This window comes from Erythrolamprus reginae, chromosome 1 (genome assembly GCF_031021105.1).
Source record: "Erythrolamprus reginae isolate rEryReg1 chromosome 1, rEryReg1.hap1, whole genome shotgun sequence".
Taxonomy (NCBI): Eukaryota; Metazoa; Chordata; class Lepidosauria; order Squamata; family Dipsadidae; genus Erythrolamprus; species Erythrolamprus reginae.
Genome location: NC_091950.1, coordinates 147,369,990 through 147,391,435, shown reverse-complemented (window position 1 = coordinate 147,391,435; position 21,446 = coordinate 147,369,990). Strand labels below are relative to the sequence as shown.

Genomic DNA, 21,446 nt, shown 5'->3' with positions numbered 1-21,446 from the left:
GATGCGTAAGCAAGCACCCCAGCTGACGGTTGATGCATTTGAGGGATTTCTCTTCCCTCAAATTCCCTCCCAGTTTCTCTGGATGGGCTGATGCATTTGAGGGACTTCCCTTCTTCCTTTCTCTTGCAGTTCGAAGCTGGAGAAGATGCCATCGATCCCCGAAGAACCAGAACAAGGGGAGGGTGAAGTCGAACGCTTCACCATGCCGGATTTCTTGCGGCCGCTGCACGATCTGGACGTGGTGGAATCCAAAGAAGCTGTGCTAGAGTGCCAAGTAACTGGCCTTCCCTATCCAACCATTACCTGGTTCCACAATGGGCGGCGCATCGAGAGCTCTGATGACCGTCGAATGACACAGTGTATGTTCCATCCTGCAGGTTTCTTGCACGCGTGGGAATTCCTACACGAAATAGGGTCGGTTCCACGTTTTCGGGGGGGCCTGCCATCTTTGTCAGCAATAGCCATCAGATTTTCTGTCTATTATTAGCCCTCAGCTCCACTGCCTGCTTGCTTCCTTGACAGCTGGTTGGGTGTGAATGAACAAGCAATAGCAATAGCAATTAGGCTTCTGTAGCAATTGCTTCTTCCTCCATACCACCATTTTTTTCCTGTGTACTGAATGAAAGAGATCTATCCATCTGCAAATTCATATGGTGATTTTTTTTTACTTCAAATTTCTAACCGCTCCCTTTTATGGGATCTCATCAGCTTCATCCCATTATAACTTTCTCAGCCCTCTTGACCCATTCACCCATCATTCATAAATACCTCTGCTCTTCATTCATTCTATCTGTCACACCAAGTATAGTCATTCAACTGTATTCCATACTCACTGGAATTCATGACTCTATCCCCTTCTTTTTCCACACGTACACACTGTCTTCAGTACTCACCCCCCCTGCAGTCAATTTACTTTTATTTTTTTTCTAAAATGCCCTACTCCCTTACATAAAATGGGCAAAAGCAAGTTCTTAAAAATAGCCTTTTTTTTTGCTTCTTTCAACGCCCCTCTATGGAGAGGGGCGGCATACAAATCTAAATAATAATAATAATAATAATAATAATAATAATAATAATAATAATAATAATGCAACCTTGGGTTTGGTGAGCACCTTGATGGTCTTCCCTCTACTTTTTAAATTTTAATTACATATACTATTCTTGTTTTAACCTCCTCCTATTTTAATATAACATTTTACATGGTCTTTATGTTTTTGATTATACACTGTACTGAGTTGGTGAGATGGGCAGTGGCCTATATTTGATATAAGAATAAATACAGTACTGTAAATGCATTTCTTGCAACACGGCTACATTTTAACTAGCATTTGCAAGTCATAAAAACCCACCTTTAATAAATATTCTATCCAGTTACACAGTCATCTATTTACTTAATATATTGCCATTTAGCTATAATTTGCAAATTATTTATTCCACTTTCCTGCCAACACAGTTTCCTTGTTATCTGATATATTAATTTTCAGATCCATATTATTTACTGCATCATACAATCTTCTTACCATTCACTGCAAATCATTTGAGTTCTCAGCCGACCCCATGGTATCATCTGCATCCAAAAATACACATAGCTTCACATCTCCAACTAAGGCATCTTTAATGACATCCTTAGCATTTTTTAAACAACCATCCATAAATACATTAAATAACCAAAGGTGACAAACAGCTAAGTTGTACTTCCTGTTCAGTATTGATCTATTCACTAAATATTCCATTTATATGCTATATTTTCATTTACTACAGATAAGTACCCCATCCTTAACTCCTTATTTATACAGGCCATATTCATATACTTTCTGCAAATTGACAAATGTGTAATGAACTTTCTTCTACATGTTCCTCTATTTATCTATGATTTGCTGAAGAACAAAAACAGAGTCTGCACTGTGGCCTGGCATAAAGCCTCATTTCACTTCCCAGATTTGCACATTTTATACCTTTTCAAACACTATTTCCCACCAAACATTTTCCTAAGCGTACTTCATAAACTAATAGTCCTGTGAATTTTGTGTACATTCTTGTTTCTGGTCCTCAAACTGTGAGTCCCTTTGCGGGACCGAGGCAAATTTGAGGAGGGTGTTACTTGATCCAATTCTGTGTGGACATGGGTGGCCTTTGACAAAATGCTGGCTCTGGACCAGATTGTGTGCAGCATCTAGGAGCTGGAGTTCTCCTTCGGTGACTTTTGCAATTAGCTTCTGTCATAGTCTCAGCACATGTCTGAGTACTTGCCAAGGTCACCTTTTAAATTAGAAGGCAGTAGAAAGGTGGCGACAGTCACCATATTAGATTAGATCAGATTGCTAGAGTTGGAAGGGACCTTGCAGGTCATCTAGTCCAACCCCTCACTCAAGCAAGAGTCCCTACAGTATTTCAGACAAATGGCAATCCAATCTTCTCTTGAAAATCTCAATTGTTGGAGCTCTCGCAGCCTCCATAGGCAAGCTGTTCCATTGGTCGATTGTTCTCACTGTTAGAAAGTTTCTCCTTATTTCCAGGTTGATTTTTTCCTTGGTCAGCTTCCATCCATTATTCCTTGTCTAGCTTTCTGATGCCTTTAAAAACAGTCTGACCCCCTACTCTCTCTGGAAGCATCTCAAATACTGGAAGACTGCTATCCTGTCTCCCCTGCTCCTTCCCTTTGCTAGACTGGCCATGCCCAATTCTGCAACCGCTCTTCGTATGTTATAGTCTACAATCCCCCAATCATCCTGGTTTCTCTCCTCTGCACTTTCTCTAGATTTTCAGTTTCTTTTTTTCTATTGTGTGGTGACCAAAACTGGATGTAGTACTCTAGGTATTATCCCAACTAATGCTTTATAGAGTGGTATTAGTACCTCCGTAATACCATCAGCTTCTTAATTCAAATATATGTTCCTGATTCCATGTCATTCCTTTGTAAACCTAGTGAAAAGCTTGACTCAAACAGAAGATAAAAACAGGTGGGAGGGGTTTGGAAGACTGATGAATGCTATCTTCTGATTGGTCAGTTGGTGGGAATATTGCCTGGTTAATGGTGTTTTGAAAATATCAAAAACAGGCTCCAATGAAAATGCCACAGGTAAGGTTCAAGCCACTTTTGAGGGATATGAAAGTGTCTTAAATGTATTTATTCATTCGCTCCTATTCATGACATTCAAAATTCATTGTCTGAGTCTGTTACTGTTACAATTTGCTTCAGGATTGTATGAAGGATAACTGGCAGAGTATTTTAATTTACAGCTCTGTTATCACTTGACTCTATGGTTCGCCTTCCAAATTTCTAAGGACGAATGCTCTTAAAATAGCCCTGGAAATACTCCTTTCTTGCCAACTTGCCCGTTACATACTATTTCCTCTTTGCAGTATTTTCCTACAGTGTATCTGTTATATTGGATGTCTGCTCCTAAAAAATATTGGTCTCATTCTGTGTCTATTTCCACCCTTCACCTTTCCATCTTTCTTTCCTTTTTGCAGATAAGGATGTACACCGTTTGGTCTTCAACTCTGTCAATCATGCCCACGCTGGAGTGTATAAAAGTGTTATTGCCAACAAGGTGGGCAAAGCCACCTGCTATGCTCATCTCTATGTCACGGGTAAGGAAAAGAAGTTGGGACATGGGAAGAGGTTCCTGTTCATTTTTGACAAGTTTCTGCTTAAGCATTCAAGGTGTGTTAGGTTTTAAGGGTATGCCTCCTGGATGGAGGACATGAGACCCTGCCTATGAGATCTATTTCTTGATTGATATATGTAAAAAATCACCTAATATATAGTACTTGGGCACAGTAAATAGTTGAACTGACTTAACAATAAAACAACAGAATTCTCAATATAGCTGATGAAAGAGAGGAAGATCAGAGGTACTTCTGATTAGAAAGTAAAGTACTATTTTTTCCCCTCCTTTCCCTATGTTTGTCTTTTATAGATGTGGTACCCACACCTCCTGATGGTCCGCCCACCATAGCAGCTGTTACTGGCAGAGGTGTCACACTGAACTGGAATGCACCAAAGCGGCTGGATTCATCTATTGGTAGGCAAGGACAACAAGGCAACAGGGATGCAAAGGGAAATTTTTACTCCCAGATTCTACTGTTCCAGAGTCTAGTGGATTTGCAAAGGCAGGCCATAACACATGCCGAGTAGTGATGGGCGAACTGAACCCGCACAATTCGGGTCCGTACCGAATTTTGCGGTGTTCGGTATGCTGAACACAAACCCAAAGTTTTTTCAAACTTCGGGCAAAGTTCGGGGTCATGTTCGGCGTTTGGAGCTTTGACGTCACCGGCAGGTTGCTAAGGACACCAACGTGATCACTTCCTGGATTCCAAGAATGGAGAGGACTGACTAATAAATCTTATGACCAGAAATCTTGTTCTGCTATCCTAATATTTCAGTAGGTCCTCATATATTTCCAAACATACCTTTATAGTTCGTATTAGAAAATTGTTTTACCAAATCTGGGGTTCCTAATGATCTAAGGGTGCTCATTGGGGGAAGGGAAATGCTTTAGACAGAACATGCATTGTATGGTTTATCACATGGACTGCCGTACTGCAAACTGTGGCAGGTTCCTACTCACGAAATGTTAATCTGTCTTGTGTGTTCCTGTGATGTAGCCCAGAATGCTCTCACTTATGAGTCACAGCTCACTGGCACTTTCCTTCCTCTATTCTTAGACCCTGCCTCTGTCACCTATATTCTCCAGCAGCAGATCCTGGGGTCCAGCCACTGGACTGTTGTTACTGCAGGCTTGCATCAAACCAGCCATACCATTCTGGCTCTAAAGAAAAACGTTTACTATATGTTCCGTGTACTCACAGCAATGCCTAAGGTGAATAGTAAGCCTTCTCCACCCACGGAACCAGTGCAGCTCCTTGATCATGGTAAGGTTCCCTTCAAAGAATAAAGGGCAAGGAAATGGCTAGTAAAATTCTACTAAAATCCTTCTCATTGGAGCAAAGACACCTGAGCTAACAAAAATGCAACGAACAAAACCCAAGTACACTCAACCACCTCTATTCTTACTCCCAATCCTTTTTTTAAATCCTGACCCTTTTCCTTTAAAAAAAATCCAAACAGAGGCAGGAATCAGCCCAAGTTCAAAAACAAAGCCAAAGAGAACAATCCAGTGATACATGATCCATACTGAAGTAACAGGGAAGCTCCAGATTTTTCAAAAATGGCAATTTTTCCTCCTAGCCATCAATACATAATTTACCCTCAATTAAATTATGCTTAGCAAAAGGCAGAATTGTTCCTTTTGCGCCCCAGAGTGAGTCTGTGGGAAGAGAGCCAAAATGGTGGGGAAGAGGTGGAATTGGGAGAATTATAACTCAGGGTAAATTATGTATTGATGGCGAGGAGGAAAATTTGAACTCGGGAATCAGCTCCTTTTTCTGACACACTAATGATTACCCAAAAAAGTCTCTTTAGAATCAGGATGATCAAAGGCATTTATAACTACTGAAGAAAAATGTACGTTCCTTCTTCTTCATTTTTTTCTTAGACTATGGTTGTTCCAGTTCAAAAGAATTCACAGTTACCTCAGGATTTCACACAAAAGGCTGTGAATGCCTTTCTTCAGAGGAACTTGTTCATTGTTCTTTTGTTGAAATATAAAGCTAATGACAGCGCACAGGTTTTTTGAGAACACTTGCCCCTCCAAGAACCTTAGTTTTATAGAAAAACTTATTAGTCTTTGAAGGTTCTAAATCTAAAACCATCACAAGCAATAAAATAGTTTATGTCTAGCTTGCTTTGGGGTTGATCCAATTGTCTGTTTTAAGATATAAAGTTTTCTTTCCTAGCCAGGAAGGTGGATGTTAATTATTTCTATTTGTGGAATTTATTGCTGTTGATAGCTGAATATTAAATTATCAAGAGGCGTGGTCAGCATGACAAGCAGGAGCTTTTTAGTAGTAGCCCATTGTTTCTAGAATTATGTCACAAAATGTATAATATTTTCAAATATTTCAAACATTTTAATTTTTTTCCCTAAAGCCAGAGATTCCAAGTGGTACCCTTCAAATGTGTTAGACTACACCTCCCATAATTCCTAGCAACTGTCCCCAACACATCTGGAATGTATCATAGTGGGAAAAGTTGTGAAGAACATTCTTCATATAATGCAAGTTTTATATAAGAATTGAAAGAGGTTTTCCCCATTGCAGCATTTGGCTGAGATATTATCTACGAATACTTTTGGTACAATCTGATCTAAGAAAGTTGATGCAGGCCCAGTAGCTTAAAAAACTAAATATATCATAGGTAGTCCTTGACTTAGTTCATTTAGTGGCTGTTCAAAGTTACAACAGCACTAAAAACAGTTTTCACACTTATGACCATTGCAGCATCCCCATGGTCACAACATGTTCAAAATACAGATGCTTGACAACTGGCTCATATTGATGACAGTTGCAGAGGTCCCAGGTCATGTGATCTGATTTTGTAACCTTCTGACAAGCAAAGTTAATGCGGATGGCAAATTCACTTAACAATCGGGTTACTGATTAACCAACTGCAGTGATTCACTTAATAACTGAGATGAAAGGTTGTAAAATGGGGCAAAACTCACATAGAAAATATCTCAGTAACATAAATTGTGGTCATAAGTATATAGAAGTGGTATCCAGGATGAACTTTATTTCATACACAGTTCAAGGAAATTTAGCCCAGTAATTTTGTAATTATTTTTTTCTCTCCACAATTTCATATGTACATCAATACTAATCCCTTAAGAATATATCAATGGTACACACATTTTCCAATCAATTAAAATTCAACAGCCTAATTTAACACCTGGTCTTGCTGTTATTGATCAGTCTGTTTCTTTCTTTTCTTCACACTCACACTCCCCCTCTCTCTATCTCCTTCTCCTCTCCCTATCCTTTTCTCCTTCTCCCCCACTTCCTGCCCCCCTCTCCGCCTTCCTTTCTACTTCCTCTTTCTCCTTCTAAAATCTTCCCTGAGTGGTTTTAATTCTAATACATACCACATTTAACAGGCTGATAACATTTCCCCATCCTTCTTTGAATTGTCAACATCACTTTTAGACTTAACCTAGCAAATTGAGAAGCATGAAATCTCTTCCTGCAGGGATTGTGTAGAATTTCGTGGATCTGTGCTTGGGCTTTAATGTGATGGGTTGTGTTTCCAGGTCCATACATGGCAGAGGCCCCTATAATCTTGGACAAGCCAGATGTGGTGTATGCAGTAGAGGCACAGTCGGCTTCCATCACTATAACTCTCAACCACGTTGAGGCCTCTGTCACCTGGAGGAGGTAAGACATCCACCCGATGTATTTTAGGTCTACTTCACACTTGCCCTGGTGAAATGTACAGGATGCTCAGAAGCTGCTAGAGATGACAGTACAACCATTAAGCATCTTTACAGAAGAGAGGCAAAGATACAGGGAAAGATGGTACAATAGTAAGGATTCTTTGTAGAGTCTTAAAATATAGAAGAGTCGTGAATTGTGTTCTTACTGTTGAGCTTTCCTACATACAGAGGTTAAAGCCTTTTCCATATTGATGTTTGCCTCCTTACTATAATTATCAACTTGAGATTGCTGTACAATGCTTAGCAATTGTCTTCCCCTTTCACCTAGTAGCCAGCACTTTATTTAGCCAATCAAAGGTGAAATGTCAAAAAGTGGAACAAATTACATCTCCTTTTTTTCTTATTTTTTTAATTTTCTCAGTTGGCTTTCTTTCTTTTCCTTTTTTATTTAATTTTTAATTGATTTTTATAATACCAGTATATCAATGAAACATACACACAACATATAACAATGTGCTCAGTGTTCAAAGTGCCCGCCACAAGACAACATTCATATCCCTCCACCAAAATGGGGGCATATTTTCTATATACCATTTTAACTAAAGAGCAATATATCTATTTACATATTATAAAGTAATTCTAATTTATTCTTTATAGCTTTGTCTCGAATTCTACTGACCACATAATTACATCTCACGTCTGTTCTTACACTATTGTTAGCTTTTTATGGGAAGGAAGTTTGGCACAGAAGTGGGGTTTCACATTCTTGCAGTCAAGGTACTGTGACTCTCTGGCTTCTGGACAGAAGAGTAGAACCCCAAGGAGAGGAGACAGGATTAGGTGAGGTTTTCTGCCAGTTGGAAGCAACCCACCCTGAGTCCTTTGGGATTAGGCGGCATAGAAGTCGAATAAAATAGCAGGAGAAGGAGGTGAGAAGCAGCCAGTGGACAGTGTTTCTCCAGGAGCATGGACCAGGTTAGGTGTGGAATTAGTTAGACAGGCTTTCCAAGATTATTGGAAACCCTGCATGTTTTGGGACATGTGAAAGGAGAAGCTACAAATAGATTCCAGAGCTGAAAGTCAAGTGATGATATTTGTTGACAAGGCACATTGGTGGAAGCTTGCCGCTTATGGAAGAGGCTTAACCACAGGATGCATATTGAACACAGTTGTTCTCTATCAAAAACTCTTCTTCCTTCTTCCTCCCAGGGCTGGCATGGTGCTCAAGGATGGTGATCCCAACTGTGAGATGAGCATGCCTGATGACGATCAGCACACCTTGCGATTCCTCCGGGTGGGAAGGGGGGATGTGGGGGAAATAACCTGCGAGGTGAGCAACCAGCATGGATATGATCATGGCTTCATCAGGATGGAGCTGGCAGGTACAGGAGATCATCCCACTTCACTCCACGACTGACCCATTTTCTTTTTTAATCAAGTTATTAGGAGATGGCCGCTTTGCAAAATGTTGTGTAATATATAAGTTGGGTTATGGCGTGCACACCCTGCCAATTCACATCACAAGTACAAAATCACCACCTATGAGAGGTTCCTGATCCTGTTAGTTAATAAAGCCCTGAACGTTCACACATTGCAGGACAATGTTTTGTTGAGCGAATTGTGATGATTGTTTTTAAAATTATATTAGAGCTTTTAAGGGTTTTTTAGCCATATTAATTGGATTTTTAGATGCACAGTGATACCTTGTCTTACAAATTTAATTGGTTCTGGGAGGAGGTTCTTAAGGTGAAAAGTTTGTAAGACGAAACAATGTTTCCCATAGGAATCAATGGAAAAGCAATTAATGCGTGCAAGCCCAAAATTCACCCCTTTTGCCGGCCAAAGCGCCTGTTTTTGCACTTCTGGGATTCCCCTGAGGCTCCCCTCCATGGGAAATCCCACCTCCAGACTTCCGTGTTTTTGCGATGCTGCAAGGGAATCCCAGCAGCATAAAAACGAGCACTTTGCTGGCAACGGAAGTCCTCGAAACCCCACCTCTGGACCTCTGTGTTTTTGCAATGCTGCGATTTCACTGAGGCTCCCCTCGCTGGGAAACCCCATTTTCTGACTTCTGTTGCCAGCGAAGTGCCCGTTTTTGTGCTGCTGGGATTTCCCTGCAGCATCACAAAAACGTGGAAGTCCAGAGGTGGGGTTTCCCAGCTGCGGCAGTGGGTTTGTAAGGTGAAAATAGTTTGTAAGAAGAGGCAAAAAAATCTTAAACCCCGGGTTTGTATCTCGAAAAGTTTGTATGATGAGGCGTTTGTAAGACGAGATATCACTGTATTGTTATGTTGTTTTGATATATTGTGAGCTGTCCCGAGTCCTCGGAGAGGGGTGGCATACAAATCCAATAAATAAATAAATACTCCTCATGGAAAGCAATCATAACTTTTGTGGCAAACTTTTCCTTGCTCCAACTGAGTATGTGTTTTCTGTTTCCAGAGGCACCACGTTTTGAATCAATCATGGAAGATATTGAAGTTGGAATAGGTGAAACACCACAGTTTGCGGTGGTAGTAGAAGGCAAACCACTTCCAGACATTATGTGGTATAAGGTGAGTATATGTCCAGTTTTGAGAAGATTTTTGAGTTAAGAATACCTGCAGAAAGTTCTCAGATTTTAAGAGGTTCTTGATGATGCCTCTCAATGTTAACTAGCAGGGCCTGTTTCCTTCCCAGATGATCCTATATGCATTCATCTTCGTTCATTCCAGATTTTTTTGGATTGGCGTGGTTTTTATGTTAACAGCCAGGCTGAGTTATTTCACCACCTACATGGTGATGTATCAATACAGAGGAAGTGTTATTTGGTTGGTTTCTAATATCCTTCTCCTCTGAAATAATGAAACACTAATCAAATGATCCTGGTCTTATAGGAGAAGAAATAATGAGTAAACGATGAGAAAGTCTTTAGACATTGGGATTTAAGGAACCCTTTTCCCGAATCTCCCTAAAGGAGAGCAAAGCAAAATAATGTAAGAGTTTGGTCTTCTAGACCAGGGGTTTCCAACCTTGGCAACTTTAAGCCTGGAGGACTTCAAGTCCCAGAATTCCCCAGCCATTTGGCTGTGGAATTCTGGGAGTTGAAGTCCACCAGGCTTGAAGTTGCCAAGGTTGGGGATCTCTGTTCCAGACTGTTTTTTTTTACAAGTCCTTTGTCTCCCAACTCTATCTCCATTAGAATCAGGTACTTCTGACTGAAAGTAACCACTTGAGCTTCGTATATGAGGAAAGTGAATGCTCTTTAGTTGTGCTGAACACAACAGAACAGGACAGTGGAGTCTACACATGTACTGCACGCAACCTGGCTGGAGAAGTGTCTTGCAAGGCTGAACTTGTGGTTCATGCAGGTAGGTGATACTAGTAGGGATGAGCATCCAGATGTTAGCTCGTTGGAAGCCCTGGAGGCCAAGAATAGGCAAACAGATTTGTTTCCCAGTTGCTCCTGGACCATGGGGTGAAATTCAGCAGATTCGGACCGGTTCTATAGAACTGGTGGCGGCGGCGATTATTTGCAGTTCGGAGAACCAGTACATTGCACCACTGGCCCCGCCCTGCTCTGCTCTGCCCCTCCCACTCACTCCTTCTCTCCTCCTTGGGCTCATACACACAGAGAAGGAAGTGAGAAGCAACCAGATTGTGAACCCTAGAAAACTTGGGCGAACCTTTCTGTTGGTTCTGTGGGCATGGCTTGGTGACACCCACAAAGCCACACACACAGAACCAATCGGGTGGAAAAAATTGAGTGTCACCCCTGCATGATAGATATCAGGAAAGCCTAAGCTTTTTGCTCTTCTAATCAGACCCACCATTTTTAGGGTAATTATTGAAACTAGATGCTCAAGACTGGAATCTGGAGGGCAAAAGTTCCAATTATTTTTATTAAGGGCAGAAGATTATGTATATGTGGAAACACCTAATATCTTAGTTTTACTTGCAGAGTGCTTGATGACAGCTCTCTTGCGCAACTCTCCTTTACCACTTTGATATCTTATTGATTTTCAGCCATACCAGATTCTGAGGCTGCGCGGGCAGAAGAAGAATCACACATAGCCCGCCGTCTTGCTGACTATTACGATGTCCATGAGGAGATCAGCAGGTGAGAGAAAAAGGCAAAGAAAATGTTGAAGATAAGACAGGCAGCAACTGTGACTAGTTGGATTGGGACTTTTTAAAATAAGGATGGAGATGGGGACAGGTTTAGGCAAAGGCTAAGTAGGGGCTGGCCTAGGACTCCAAAGCTTAGGGGATGTCAACAACCCTCTCTCCTTCCAAATCATTCTAAAGACATAAATCAGTGGGTGGCAGAACTATCAATCAATGTGACATTTTAATGAATGTGACACATTGGAGAGAAAAATATTTATGTGAAATCCTTCAGAGGTTTCTTAGTAAGGAGCTGGATAACCTGGATTGTCTCCTCTTCTAAGCATTGCTCCTCATTTCTGTATCAAATCTCCATCTAAGTTGAATGTAACCTTTTGCTCAACTCCCACGTCTTTTCACATCATCTTCTACTTCATTGGCATGGAGCCAGAGTAGAATTACATAGCTTGGCAAAACGAACACAGCAAGAAGGAATAAAGATGCCTGAGTCTTCGGAGAGGGGCGGCATACTAATAATAATAATAATAATAATAATAATAATAATAATAATAATTAATAATAATAACAACAACAACAACAACAACAACAACAACCTGGTCATGGCTTACAAGTGGAACACTCAAAAAGGAGACAAGGACTAATACTGGCGGCACAAGAACAGGCCATTAGAACAAATGCTGTCAAAGCCAGAATTGAAAAATCAACAGACGATCCAAAGTGCAGACTCTGTAAAGAAACAGACGAAACTATCGATCACATACTCAGCTGCTGCAAAAAGATTGCACAGACTGACTACAAGCATAGACATGAGGCTATGGCACAGATGATCCACTGGAACTTGTGCCGGAACTACCATTTACCAGTGGCAAAGAACTGATGGGATCATAAGCCCGAAAAAGTGGTTGAAAATGAGCAAGCAAAACTACTGTGGGACTTCCGACTTCCGACTGACCGAATTCTGAAGCATAACACACCAGACATCCTGATTGTGGAGAAAAAGAAAGTATGGATCATCGACATCGCAATCCCAGGAGACAGCAGAATTGAGGAGAAGCAGCTAGAGAAATTAGTGAAATACGAAGATCTAAAAATCAAACTGCAACGACTCTGGCATAAGCCAGTGAAAGTGATCCCAGTGGTACTTGGCACGCTGGGTGCAGTGCCAAAGGATCTCAGCGGACATTTGAAAACCATCGGAATTGACAAAATCTCCATCTGTCAATTGCAAAAGGCCGCTTTCCGGGGATCGGCAAACATAATTCGTCGCTACATCAAACAGTCCTAGGTGCTTGGGAAGCACCCGATTGGTGATGAAATACGGAATCCAGCATAGTGATCTTGTTTGCTGTGTTGTACTGACAATAATAATAATAATAATAATAATAATAATAATAATAATAATAATAATAATAATAATAATAATCTCCTGTTTTCTAGGGGAGCCTTCTCATATGTGCGGCGAGTGACCCAAAAAAGTACCGGCTTGGCTTTTGCTGCAAAGTTTATCCCATGCCGGGCCAAAGCCAAAAAATCAGCCCGGCGTGAGCTTGGTATTTTAGCTCAGTTGGACCATGAACGTATTGTGTACTTCCATGATGCCTTTGAGAAGAGGAACGGCCTCATCATCGTTACCGAGCTGTATCCTCTTTTGTAGTAGGGCTGCGTAAGGAGTGCAATGATTCTAGGCCAGGGGTCAGCAACCTTAAACATTCAAAGAGCTACAAAGGTCCTAGCCGGAAGTCCCCCATTCAATTCTGGAGCTGACTGGAAGTCCAGTTCCCCCACCATAGAGTCTTCTCCTAGCATAGCATCCTTTTTCCTCTACCAGTCCTAACCAAAAGCCCTATCAATTGCGGAACTGACCGGAAAACCCACCCCTTGCCATAGAGTCTCCTCCTAGCATGCCCTGCTTCCCCCCTTCCCGAGCCAGAAGCTCCTCTCAAAGTTGTGGTGCCAACTGTTGACAGGGAGCCACAGCAGAGGGATGAAAGAGCCACATGTGGCTCCAGAGCCACATGTTGATCTAGGCCACCCCTGATCTAGGCGATAGCCTGTTTTGGTATCATTTGGGTGGGAGTATGTGGAGAACTCCTAGATATGCTTTCCTTGGTCCCGAAATTTCTAAGCATCTATAATGTAGGATACTGCCAAGGCAAACGGGTCTCTTCTATAGGAAGCCACTGACTTTTTAAACCTACTGTTTTCTTTAATGGGCTCTTTAGCTGCACTGGAGAAGAACTGCTTGAGCGCATCGCGAGGAAGTCCTCTGTGAGTGAATCTGAAGTAAGTGCCAGCTCAAATAATCAATACAGATTCTCTGAAGCATTTCTACTTGTTCAGTGTCATGGTTTTATTAATTAAAAAAAACCAAATTACCTCAGTCTTTGCCAATAAACCATCCCAAGTACAGTGATCTCTTGTTTCTCGCGGGTGTTCCGTTCTAGGACCACCCGCGATGAACGAAAATCCGTGAAGTAGTATTTCCACTTTAAATCCCCTACACATTGTCCCTCATTTCCCACAGCGGTCACCTCCTGCACCCGGAATACCTGCAGCCACTCTCCTCCAAGCCCGTCAGCCCCATCTTGGTCAGTGCCAAGTCCGAGCCTCCTTTTGCCCGCCTAGCTGGGCCATTATTTTTTTGCCTCTCGGCCGCGCATTCTCCCAACTCCTTGCCCAGCTGCTTCCCCGGGCCGCAGCACTTCCGGAGCTCCATCTGGCTCTCCTTCCTCCCCCCCCCCTTAGTTCGGGGTTCTCTGCTCCCTGCTGTCTGGCATCCCAGATTTGTAGACCCCTGGCCAAGCAACAAGGGGAAAAGCCTGGGGGGGTGGCAGGGGGGAGGAAGATAGCCCCGTTGGCTCACTGTCCCTTCCTCACCTCAGCACGCATCCATCCCAAAGCACCTGATGCCACAGCTCCTGCAGCCATTTCCGACCACGGACCAAAAAAATGGCAAACCCACTTCTTTACTTTTGGCATTCCTGCCTCTTTGGCTTTTCGTGCTAGGACAGCCATAGCAGTGGCGGCAGCGGCGGCAGCAGTTGCCACCCGCGCTCACTTCCGGTTCTTTCAGCAACCCGCGATGCACTGAAGCCGCAGAAGGTGAACCGCGAACTGGCGAGGGATCACTATTTTGCATTAAATTAAATTAAATCGCAATACAAACCATGCAGACTAATCTTCCTGTTTTAGAATATATTCAAGATTAATAGATCCACAGTGATCATCAATTAGTAAATTTTAAAAAGATGTTTTATTTTATTTTATTAAAAGATGTGAAAAAGACAGAAAAAGAAAATACTAGGTGTATCACTATAATGCATATATAAAGATCCAATTTCTGATCTCCACAGGAAGACCTGGTCAAGATCCCAAGAGGGATTTTAATTTTGATGTGGGTTTTAAGTATCCAGAGCAATTTAGATCTTAGGTTTTGGGAATGGACCAAAAACCCTCTCCCCCCCCCTCAACTGGGCAGATCTATGCAATTTTTCAGCAGTATTTTTCAAAGTGATTTGCCATTTTCCCTTCCCAGAACTGAGAAATAAGTGGCTGGTCTAAAGTCAGCCGGTCCCCTGCTTTCTAATCCAGTTCCCTTAAACACTACATCAAACTCTAAAAACTGGTAGCACGTATTGCAAAAGTTCAAAAAAATGTTGCTAGAACTTAGGCATTTAGGCTATCTGTGTGCACAGCTAAGCAACATATTCTTTTTCAGTCAAGATTATGAATGTGATGAGAGGGAATGAGGTACCATCTCTAATGCCAGATGATACTCCCACCACCATAACCTCTGCCTTGTCGTGACTGAGGACTGGTTTGCTTGTCATTTGCCTCTGACTAATCCCCAACAGTAGTTCAACTTTTGGTGACTTCATATGAATTACATCCTATGAATGGAAACTTAGAGATGGAGATATTTAGTATTACTGAGGACACCTCGTTTTGAATTTTGGCCAGAACAGCATTCTATTGTCACTAATTTTTGAAAGGTCTCTCCATATAAACCAAAACTAGAACATTGTTCCTGCTCCAATTGCAGGCAGGTTATCCAAAAGGGCACAGGTGTCAAACTCGCGCTGTCATGTGATGTATCGTGACGTTTCCCCCCTTGGCTGGGGTGGGTGTGACTTGTGTGTGATGCACCTGACCCATGCAAAACATCCCTTAGCTGCCCTGAGTCCCAGGTGAAGGGCGGCATAGAAATCAAATCAAATAGAGATAGATAAATAGATAGATAGATAGATAGATAGATAGATAGATAGATAGATAGATAGATTTGATAGATAGATTTGATAGATAGATATATTTGATAGATAGATAGATAGATAGATAGATAGATAGATAGATAGATAGATAGATAGATCTGATAGATAGATAGATAGATAGATAGATAGATAGATAGATAGATAGATAGATAGATAGATAGATAGATAGATAGATAGATCTGGTAGATAGATAGATAGATAGATAGATAGATGGATGGATGGATGGATGGATGGATGGATGGATGGATGGATGGATGGATGGATGGATGGATAGATGGATAGATGGATAGATGGATAGATGGATAGATGGATAGATCTGATAGATAGTAGATAGATAGATAGATAGATAGATAGATAGATAGATAGATAGATAGATAGATAGATAGATAGATCTGATAGATAGATAGATAGATAGATAGATAGATAGATAGATAGATAGATAGATAGATAGATAGATGGATAGATCTGATAGATAGTAGATAGATAGATAGATAGATAGATAGATAGATAGATAGATAGATAGATAGATAGATAGATAGATGGATAGATCTGATAGATAGATAGATAGATAGATAGATAGATCTGATAGATAGATAGATAGATAGATAGATAGATAGATAGATCTGGTAGATAGATAGATAGATAGATAGATAGATAGATAGATAGATAGATAGATAGATAGATAGATAGATAGATAGACAGAGGATGGATGGAAGGAAGGAAGGAAGGGTGGATGGGTGGGTGGGTGGATGGATGGATGGATAGACAGACAGACAGACAGACAAATCCCTGCAAAAGCAGGGGTGGGTTCCACTTACCTTCGCCCATCGGTTCGCATCGTGATGTTTCGTGCATGTCCCTCCATGCTTTCTGTGCATGCTCAGTAGCTATAATCAGCCCAAAACACAGTTGAGGAGCTGATCAGCTGTGCTTCGGGTGAAGGAATAAAGGTAAGTCTAAACCAGGGGGAAGGTGGGAGGGCCCTTTTTCAAGCAGCAGCAGAGGAAAAAACTTCCAAACAGTAAAAAAAAATGGGAAAAAATTCCCCCCAAAAGGTGGTGGCATCCACCGACCAGCACCAACTAAACTAGATCCGTGATGCCCTTGTGACATTATCAGTGGGTCACTGCCAGTTCGGGCCATCCAGTCCGAACTGGGAGGAACCCACCCCTGTGCAAAAGGGTAATAATGTGGAAAGCTGAAGGTGGGGGGAAGCAATACTTCATTCCTCTTCTTCCCTTCCTTCTCCTCCTCAAGGAAAGGGTTTCAGCTAGGCCATCAAAGTAAATTCAGCACCAGTCTCAGCACAAAGTATGGTATTATTGAGGGATAGGAAGGGGAACCACCTGTTTTTTTGACATGGAATTACAGTTGATTGCATGGACACCTCTAATGCCATTGGTTTTTTGGTGGTGTTTTTTTTTCTCAATTCCCCCTGCAGATCCGCTGCTGCATGAGGCAAGTCCTGGAAGGAATTTGTTACCTCCACCACAATGGCATCCTTCATCTTGACATTAAGGTGAGTCTGTTCCAGCATGCTAGCAGCCTCCCTTGCCTATTGTGGCATGGAAGTATAATAGTCTGCCCAATTAACACATTAACTGCAGGTTACATAAGAATTCAGTGAATGTAGCTCTCCTCTCTGCAGAGGCAGTGGGAGCTACCAGCTAAATCTTACTTTGAGTTGGCTAGCATCTTTGACCACATACAGAGAACCATATGTCAAAATGGACATGGCCTTTTGTGCCATGGTGCTTGCTACACTCTATCAGCCATGCATGGCAAGTCTGTAAATAATCCAGTTGCTCAGGAGTATCTCGAAAAGCCTATTGTTTCCCTAAGCTTTTGATTTGGATAGAAGCTTCACTTACTCTTTATTGTTCAGTGAAAGGAAGAAGTATTTATTTTTTTATTTTATGTTTGTTTGTTTGTTTATTCATTCATTCATTCATTCATTCATTCGATTTTTATGCCGCCCTTCTCCTTAGACTCAGGGCGGCTTACAACATGTTAGCAATAGCACTTTTTTAACAGAGCTAGGCTATTGCCCCCACAATCCGGGTCCTGATTTTACCCACCTCGGAAGGATGGAAGGCTGAGTCAACCTTGAGCCGGTGATGAGATTTGAACCACTGACCTACAGATCTATAGTCAGCTTCAGTGGCCTGCAGTACAGCACTCTACCTGGATTTACTTTTAGCTGAGGACATGACACTTTTCCAACAGTGTTTCTCAATTTCAGAACTTTAAGTGTGGCTGAGGAATTCTGGGAGTGGAAGTCCACATATCTTAAAGTTGAGGAATACTAGGCTAATGAATGGTCTGTAAAGAAGTTCTGATCAGCATAGGAAATAAAAGCCAACTAAAATTATGTTAACTTGTTTTCTGAGAACAAAGCTAATGATGTGACTTTGCCTTTGAAAAAAATAATTGTACATAAATCAAAATGATAGTTGTCTATTTCTTCTCTCTCTCCTTATTTCTAGGGCTATATTGCCCTAGATCTGAAAGGGCACAAACAAAACCCAAACTGGGTGGTTTAGTTCATTTTGTTCATTTTATGATATTCTTTTCCTTTGGAGCTTTTTCATCTCCTCTTATGGGTTAGCAACCTACTGCTAGATGTATGAACTGATAGCAGAGGCATCTTAAATTAAGCAGAGAGGACTACAAATTCCATACCTCTGGCCTATCCTTTTAATAAGACTGAGCACAATGCTTGATGGGAATTGTAATTTGAATAGAAGCAAAAAGGAACAGGTCTTGAATGGCTGGGGGAAAAATTGAAGAAGTAATCAATTTATTTATTTATTTATTTATTTATTTAGATTTGTATGCCGCCCCTCTCCGCAGACTCGGGGCGGCTCACAGCATAACATAACAGTTTGTAACAAATCCAAATATAATTTAAAACATTTAAAAGAACCCCATTTTGTTAACAAGCATACACTCAAACATCCCATACATAAAATGTGCATGCCCGGGGGAGGTGTTTCAGTTCCCCCATGCCTGACGACAGAGGTGGGTTTTAAGAAGTTTACGGAAGGCAGGGAGAGTAGGGGCAGTTCTAATCTCTGGGGGGAGTTGGTTCCAGAGAGTCGGGGCCGCCACAGAGAAGGCTCTTCCCCTGGGGCCCGCCAACCGACATTGTTTAGTTGACGGGACCCGGAGAAGGCCCACTCTGCTGTTGTGCAAGTTTTTGCTTTTAAAATAAACCTTATTGAAATTTTACCTCCTGACTATCAAACAGAAGAAAGTGGGCCTTAGGGAACAGGGGCATCGCAATACTGTTATCATTTCAAGATGGCAACCACTTCTATGAACCATTACCTCAAATTACATTGCTAAAGTGTGCAAATAAAAGGTAAATGGATATGTAGGAAGAATTGAAGTACGTGCTTTCCTTTGGCAGTTTGGCTGCTGTCAGATGAATGATAGCACTGAAATAGAATCACCATGTCATTCACCCGTGCTGCGTTTTTTTTTCTTCCTATAAATGTTTCCAAGAGGATAGGATAACATAGAAATAGTATTTCAGCTGTCATAGGAATTATGCCTCCTGTGGCAAGGTGGCATTAATTTGTACTTATCAGCAAAAATTCAGAGAGTTTTTTTTTTGGGGGGGGGGGGCAGAATTCATGAAAGTTGAATACAACCAGTAGAGAAAGAAGCACGGCAACATTTTGGGCTAATGTTACACATTTGGAATTTCAGGAGCAGATTTTAGAATTAGTCACACAAATGGTTGACATATAAGCATGGCCAATCATAAATAGTTTCCTGTTAGGAAAGAAAACTAAGGTTTTTCCTCCTGTTTCTTTTAGGTTTCTTGCCTATGGCACAATTCACAGTTTTGGACTTTTTCTTTCCCATTATTAGATTTTTGTGCTTTAAGAAATGGAAATGATATTTGGTTTTGGAAGTGTTAATTGGCCCTGAAGCAAGGAAAATGAATGCCTCAAAAGCATTTTTGTCAGATTGTAGGAGGTCATATTGTTCAGCATACTTGGGGGGAATGAAAAGTTGCATAATAATAACAATAACAACAACAATAATAATAATAATAATAATAATAATAATAATAATAATAATAATAATAATAATAATAATAATAATAATAATATGCTGGTGAGACCACATTTGGAATACTGTGTTCAGTTCTGGAGACCTCACCTACAAAAAGATATTGACAAAATTGAACGGGTCCAAAGACGGGCTACAAGAATGGTGGAAGGTCTTAAGCATAAAACGTATCAGGAAAGACTTAATGAACTCAATCTGTATAGTCTGGAAGACAGAAGGAAAGGGGGGGGGACATGATCGAAACATTTAAATATGTTAAAAGGGTTAAATAAGGTCCAGGAGGGAAGTGTTTTTAATAGGAAAGTGAACATAAGAACAAGGGGACACAATCTGAAGTTAGTTGGGGGAAAGATCAAAAGCAACATGAGAAAATATTTTACTGAAAGAGTAGTAGATCCTTGGAACAAACTTCCAGCAGACGTGGTTGGTAAATCCACAGTAACTGAATTTAAACATGCCTGGGATAAACATATATCCATCCTAAGATAACATACAGAAAATAGTATAAGGGCAGACTAGATGGATCATGAGGTCTTTTTCTGCCGTCAGTCTTCTATGTTTCTATAATAATAATTTATTACATTTGTATGCTGCCCCTCTCCATAGACCTGTTAGGAAAGAAAACTAAGGCTTTTTCTCCTGTTTCTTTTAGGTTTTCTTGCCTATGGCACAATTCAGTTTTGTACTTTTTCTAATAAGGGAGTTTCTGAGGTTTTCTAGAACGTTTGGCATTAAAAGTTTTAAGAAAGAAACAAAATCAGTGATAATTTCTATTGCTTTCTTAAATTTTGATCAGAAATAGAGATTAATCAGGTGGTGAGGATTAAAAACAGAATAGTTTTCCTTGTTTTAGTAAATACCTACAGTAACATTGGCTGGACTCCCATCTAAGAAATGCACATTTTTTTTATGTCCATGGGATGAATAATGCAAAGAAGGAAGGTTATAGGAAATCCTCTGGAGTAGGAAGTAACTGTGATAATCTCTGGTCAGCTAACAAGAATCCAAGATCTAGTTTTGACTGGAACGCTATTTAAATGTTTAAACTATTTCCATTTTGTTTTCCCTCCATAGCCTGAAAACCTACTGCTGGCTGAACCAGGCAGTGACCAGGTGAGAATCTGTGACTTTGGCAATGCCCAGGAACTGACTCCAGATGAAGCGCAGTACTGCAAATATGGCACCCCTGAATTTGTTGGTCCTGAGATTGTCAGCCAGAGTCCTGTGTCCATGGTCACCGATGTCTGGTAAATTGGGACGGCTACACACTGTGATGTTTATTTTTCTATATATCCCTGAATATAGATAGGAAGAAGGGACTTAAAGAGCATCATCTAGAGGCCTTAAGATATCGGAAAACAACTACAGCCCAGGAATGGTCCTAGGGCGATGGCTGTTTAGGGCAACATTCTGTATTTCTGCCTAACCGTTCGTTCATTCATTCATTCATCCATCCATCCATCCATCCATCCATTCATTTGATTGATCTGATTGCTAGCTTCATGAAGAAGAGCCAGCGGGATGGAGGGGGTGGGACAAAATTCCAGGCTGGCTCAGTGCCACAGATTATACAGCATTCATAACTTCACCTTCGGGGGGTGACATAAATGTGAGACTAGATTGTGGAATTAGATCATGCTACACAGGATTCTTCACCATGCTAGAGTGTGCTTGTTTGAATTGGTGGCTGTTGTTGTTGTTTTCTTCAAAA

At 41.1% G+C, this 21,446-nt stretch overlaps 1 protein-coding gene across 1 annotated transcript in view; it reads left to right on the top strand.

Moving 5' to 3' along the window:
• The window catches only part of SPEG (striated muscle enriched protein kinase), a 167,795-nt gene that overhangs the window by 116,659 nt on the left and 29,690 nt on the right, over positions 1 to 21,446 (top strand). The window contains exons 13-25 of the mRNA XM_070728607.1: positions 130 to 359; positions 3,475 to 3,594; positions 3,924 to 4,028; positions 4,675 to 4,881; positions 7,155 to 7,278; positions 8,487 to 8,659; positions 9,720 to 9,832; positions 10,459 to 10,627; positions 11,283 to 11,376; positions 12,822 to 13,022; positions 13,607 to 13,667; positions 17,094 to 17,171; positions 20,810 to 20,982. Of these exons, the coding sequence (XP_070584708.1) occupies positions 130 to 359; positions 3,475 to 3,594; positions 3,924 to 4,028; positions 4,675 to 4,881; positions 7,155 to 7,278; positions 8,487 to 8,659; positions 9,720 to 9,832; positions 10,459 to 10,627; positions 11,283 to 11,376; positions 12,822 to 13,022; positions 13,607 to 13,667; positions 17,094 to 17,171; positions 20,810 to 20,982 (1,848 nt within the window). The remainder of the gene's footprint in view (positions 1 to 129; positions 360 to 3,474; positions 3,595 to 3,923; positions 4,029 to 4,674; positions 4,882 to 7,154; positions 7,279 to 8,486; positions 8,660 to 9,719; positions 9,833 to 10,458; positions 10,628 to 11,282; positions 11,377 to 12,821; positions 13,023 to 13,606; positions 13,668 to 17,093; positions 17,172 to 20,809; positions 20,983 to 21,446) is intronic.